Here is a 5,391-nt window from a genome sequence, read left to right on the forward strand (position 1 = left end):
CTTATTGCAATCCAAACTTTTGAAATTTAAATCCTGGAAATCCACTTTGTGCTATTACAAAACAAGTAGGACTACGTGGTACATTAACGAGTAATTATTTTTAGTAGCATGATATTTTAACAATTTTTTCAAAAATTCTTTGACAATAATATCACTGTTTTGATGGTTCGAATATTTAAAAGATACCAATGACAATGTTGTTGTAAAAAAGTTTTAAAAAAGAGTTGTTGAAAATATATTTTCCTTATTTTTATAATGTCTGCCTTGTCACTTTGATCAATGATGAATAAATAAAATACAGCACTCCCACACTGCCTCGATCTCCATGGTCTCTATATATACCTGCCATTGTTTCTCTCTATACTCACTCAGGAAATTCTCACATTGTTTCTTATATACAGTTTCTGTATATCCGACCAGTGTTTTTGAAGATGGAATGTTCAAAGGATAATGGTTACAACAACAGTGACCCACTTAACTGGGGCATGGCTGCGGATGCTTTGAGAGGTAGCCACCTTGAGGAGGTGAAGCGCATGGTGGAGGAATACCGTAACCCCGTGGTGACGGTAGGTGGGAAGGGCCTCACCGTGTCTCAGGTGGCGGCGGTTGCTATCGGCGGCGTAAGGGTGGAGCTGGCGGAGGAAACCCGGCATGGTGTAAATGACAGCAGTGATTGGGTGACTAAAAGTTTGGTGAACGGCGTTGATACGTATGGGATCACCACAGGCTTCGGTGGAACCTCCTACAGGAGAACCAACCAAGGTGGTGCTCTCCAAAACGAACTCATCAGGTCATTCTTTCTTTATTTCTACATAACTTTATTTTAGTCAAACTTTCTATACAAATTTAACGAGGATAATGTTACAAGTAAAGGTAAAATAGATCTAACGACAAAAAAATATACAAAATACTTGTTACTGTGACTATCATTATTTAAATACAAAGAAATGCAACAACAAAGAAAGACAAAATGGTCTCTACCAACTATTAGTAGAAAAAATAATTATTATCATTTATTTATTTATGTAAAAAATTTTATAATTCATTTCAAACTTAGTCATGTATGAAAAATAAAAAGAGAAAAAAAAAACGGGGAACATGTTTGTGTAATAAAGGTGGTAGAAAATAAACTAAAATATTATTAAATTAGTATATATATATATATATATATATATATATATATATATATATATATATATATATATATATATATATATATATATATATATATATATATATCAATGGCATGTGAAGGTTGTAGCTCTACATTTTTTAAAGGTTTGAATTATTATATAACCCAATGACGGAACATAAATAACTTTTTATTATCATATATGGTATAGTACAAAATAGGTCTTTGAAAGTAAGATATTTAGATTAATTATCTCTATTAAAAGTTTGACATAAAAATGAAATACGTAAATTTATGTTTCATTTAGTAAGGTTTAATGCAATTTTTTTATTTTTATTTTAAATTTAATTGGTTTTAAATTAAAATTAAAATTTTTAAAAATATATCAATGTTTATTCACAAATAATATAAGTAAAATAATAATAAGCAAAAATGATAAAATGATAAAATAAAAAATTTTGAACATGGAATGAAATATCTAAGATGTAAGAGTTTGACAAATACATTATTATCTATAAACAGCATGGTTATATTTGAGGGAAGCCTTGGTCCCCTAATATTTTTTACAAATATATAATTAATACATAAATAAAATTATTTTCTTTTAATTTTAATATATATTTTATATTTGGTACATTCAAAAGTTTAGTATACTTATTAAAAGATTTTGACACCCAAATGTATTTTCAAAAGATCAATCACTAGATAAGAAAACATCTCAAAATATAGAAATTTGTTAAGTATAGGTATGTAAACTAAATGTATAAAATATAGAAAAATGCATCAAAAGTGTTAAAAAAAAATACTAGCCAAATTTTGGTCCTTTCGGAGATGGTGAACAGATTCCTCACCTTTTTTTCTTGAACAATTTTCATATTGTATCTCAATCCGAGCTATGTAACAAAAAGCTATGATTGTTTAATATTTGTCTCTGTCAAAATTTTGTATCATAAAATCTATTATTATTTTATAAAATGTAAGGACACAACTGCAAAACTTGGGTAAAAAATTAATTTCTAACTATTTGTAATGTTTTTGACAAAATTAAATAAATAGTAAAAACACAAATGAAACAAGTTCAAGATACGGAAAGTGAATACAAAAAATAAAACAACAAATTATAATATAAAACAAAACAACAACAATAATAACAAAAATTAGAAACACAAAATAAAAAACACAAAAAGATCAAGAGTTAATTTTTTAACGTGAGAGTAAATTAATGAAAAAGAATTTTATACCAATAAAAAAAATCATTTGAAATATTAATGTATTTCAACCATGGTTTCAATTTCAACATTGAATACATAGATCACCAACTTACTAACACACTTGAACTAGAAAACTCTATTACAATTGGATAAAAAGGTCCACCAAAATAAAACACCTACAAAAATCAATTCAAATTTACAAAACAATCTTAAAAAACATTCATTAACAATGCAATTTGAGAAAGAAGTCAAGAAAGAACGCATAAATTTGTGCATTGAAATCATGGGATAAAAGAAAATTGTGATAAAACTAGATATTTATGTCGGACTCACGTACAATCCTAGATAAATGTTGGATTTTATATCAAGTTTCAAACAATTTAATCTACTCATTTATAAAAATGTAATTATGCATTTATTTCATCATTTTTCTTTGGGTCTAACGTAAACTAAATGAAGTAAAAGACTAATTTTGCATCGATAATTGGTTATACAACTTAGTAAACATATTTTTAGATATGTACTCATTACTTATCATGATGATTATTATTATTTTTATAAGATGATGATATTTGATAAGTATTTTGTTGTAATAGATTTTTAAATGCTGGAATTTTTGGCAATGATAAGGAATCTTGTCATACTTTACCTCGGTCAACTACAAGAGCATCCATGTTGGTTAGGATCAACACTTTGCTTCAAGGATATTCAGGCATAAGATTTGAAATCATGGAGGTCATAGCCAAGTTTTTGAATCATAACATAACTCCCTGTCTCCCACTACGTGGCTCAATCACTGCATCAGGTGATATAATTCCTTTATCATATGTTGTTAGTCTCTTGATTGGTAGGACAAACTCCAAGTCTATTGGACCTAATGGAGAAGTTCTTAATGCTAGAGAGGCCTTTCAATTAGCAGGAATTAATGGTGGTTTCTTTGAGTTGCAACCTAAAGAGGGTTTAGCATTAGTAAATGGAACTGCAGTTGGATCTGGCTTAGCTTCCACAGTTCTTTTTGAAGCAAACTTACTTGTCATCCTCTCAGAAGTCTTGGTTGCAATTTTTATTGAAGTTATGCAGGGAAAACCAGAAGTCACAGATCACTTAATTCATAAATTGAAGCACCATCCTGGCCAAATCGAGGTTGCTGCTATAATGGAACACATACTAGACGGAAGCTCATACATTAAGGAAGCCCAAAAGTTACATGAAATTGATCCACTTCAAAAGCCAAGACAAGATAGGTATGCTATTAGAACGTCTCCTCAATGGCTTGGACCACAAATTGAAGTAATCAGACATGCAACTAAGATGATTGAAAGGGAGATAAACTCTGTAAATGATAACCCGTTGATTGATGTTTCAAGGAATAAGGCACTTCATGGTGGGAATTTCCAAGGTACCCCAATTGGTGTTTCAATGGATAACACTCGTTTGGCCATAGCAGCAATTGGAAAACTTATGTTTGCCCAATTCACTGAACTTGTGAATGACTTATATAATAATGGTTTGCCTTTAAGTTTAGCTGCTAGTCACAACCTAAGCTTGGATTATGGCTTCAAAGGAGCAGAAGTTGCAATGGCATCCTACTGTTCAGAACTTCAATACCTGGCAAATCCTGTCACAACTCATATGCAGAGTGCGGAGCAACATAACCAAGGGGTGAACTCGTTAGGCTTAATTTCTGCAAGAAAGACAGCTGAAGCATTAGACATCTTAAAGCTCATGGCTTCCACTTTTTTAGTTGCATTATGTCAAGCAATTGATCTACGACATCTGGAGGAAAACTTGAAGAACACTGTGAAGAATATTGTGAGTGAAGTGGCAAAAAAAGTTCTCACAATTGACATTAATCATGACGACTTGCTTAAAATTGTTGATGGTGAGCATGTGTTTGCTTATATTGATGATCCTTGTAGGACAACATATCCTCTGATGCAAAAGTTGAGGTTAGTCCTAATTGATCATGCATTACAAAATGGTGACAAAGTGCCAAGTTCAAGTTCTTCAATCTTTCAAAAGATAAGTGCTTTTGAGGAAGAACTCAAAGTACTTTTGCCAAAGGAGGTGGAAAGTACTAGGATTGAAATTGAGAATGGAAATTCAGTTATTCCTAATCGAATTAGGAAATGTAGATCTTACTCAATATATAAGTTTGTGAGAGACACTTTGGACACAACTTTACTATCAGGGGAAAAAATGACATCACCTGGTGAAGAATGTAACAAGGTATTTGTTGCATTGTGTGAAAGAAAATTTATTGATCCTATGTTGAATTGTCTAAAAGAATGGAATGGAACACCTTTACCAATAGGATAAAATGGTGTTACATTCTCATTTCTATATTTAATAACATATTTTGTTCTTCTATTTAATATATGTTTTATATTTTACATGTGACCAATATTTGACCATGCCGTTTAATAAGAGCTTATGCTAGAAACAAAAGTTTTGTACATAAAATTAATAAAAATATACAAACAGGCCTTTTCCTTTTTAATACAAACAAAGTTTAAAAATTAAAACAAATCATAAAATCACTTCTTTGTTTTGTAGTTTATGAAATCATCACTTAATAAAATATTAAACAAGTCGATCGAACTTATTCACATACAACATTATTATGCTAAAAACATTATACAACATTATTATGCTAAAAACATTACTTTGGAGATTTACACTAAGCCTAGTACATGATTGGATAATACAAAAAAAATTCACTAATAGTACATTTTATCCTTCAAAGCATACGCATATTTTAAAATTCACATAAATTTTATCCTTCAAGAATTTATTAAAATGTTTGTATACGCATAAATATCAGAAATAGTACACTGTCTTAAATGAAGAAGAAAAAATTAAAGGAAAATAAATAAAGAAAGAGAGTATAAAACATCATAGAGAATGACATACTCACTAGATAATAAGTAAAATAATTGTAATTTATGATATTAAACACTTGATAACGAAATAAAATAATTGTAATTTATGATAAGTTAATGCTAGAAAGGACAAAGAAAAAAAAGCATAAAATAGAAAATCGGAACA

The 5,391-nt window shown here is 29.6% G+C and overlaps 1 protein-coding gene across 1 annotated transcript; it reads left to right on the forward strand.

Annotated features, from left to right (window-relative positions):
* Positions 1 to 349: 349 nt before the first annotated feature.
* Positions 350 to 4,736, forward strand: LOC108324188 (phenylalanine ammonia-lyase 2). Its single transcript, XM_017557046.2, has 2 exons — positions 350 to 790; positions 2,940 to 4,736. Exons 1-2 carry the CDS (start codon positions 432 to 434, stop codon positions 4,660 to 4,662), a joined length of 2,082 nt encoding a protein of 693 aa, XP_017412535.1. The 5' UTR covers positions 350 to 431; the 3' UTR covers positions 4,663 to 4,736.
* Positions 4,737 to 5,391: the final 655 nt, after the last annotated feature.

This window comes from Vigna angularis, chromosome 3 (assembly GCF_016808095.1).
Source record: "Vigna angularis cultivar LongXiaoDou No.4 chromosome 3, ASM1680809v1, whole genome shotgun sequence".
In the NCBI taxonomy this organism is placed as follows: Eukaryota; Viridiplantae; Streptophyta; class Magnoliopsida; order Fabales; family Fabaceae; genus Vigna; species Vigna angularis.

Excerpts from the sequence above, each read along its gene's own strand:
- LOC108324188 (XM_017557046.2), top strand. The coding sequence starts at position 432 with ATGGAATGTTCAAAGGATAATGGTTACAACAACAGTGACCCACTTAAC. Across the intron at positions 791-2,939 it reads CTCCAAAACGAACTCATCAG|ATTTTTAAATGCTGGAATTT; the intron begins GTCATTCTTTCT and ends TTGTTGTAATAG.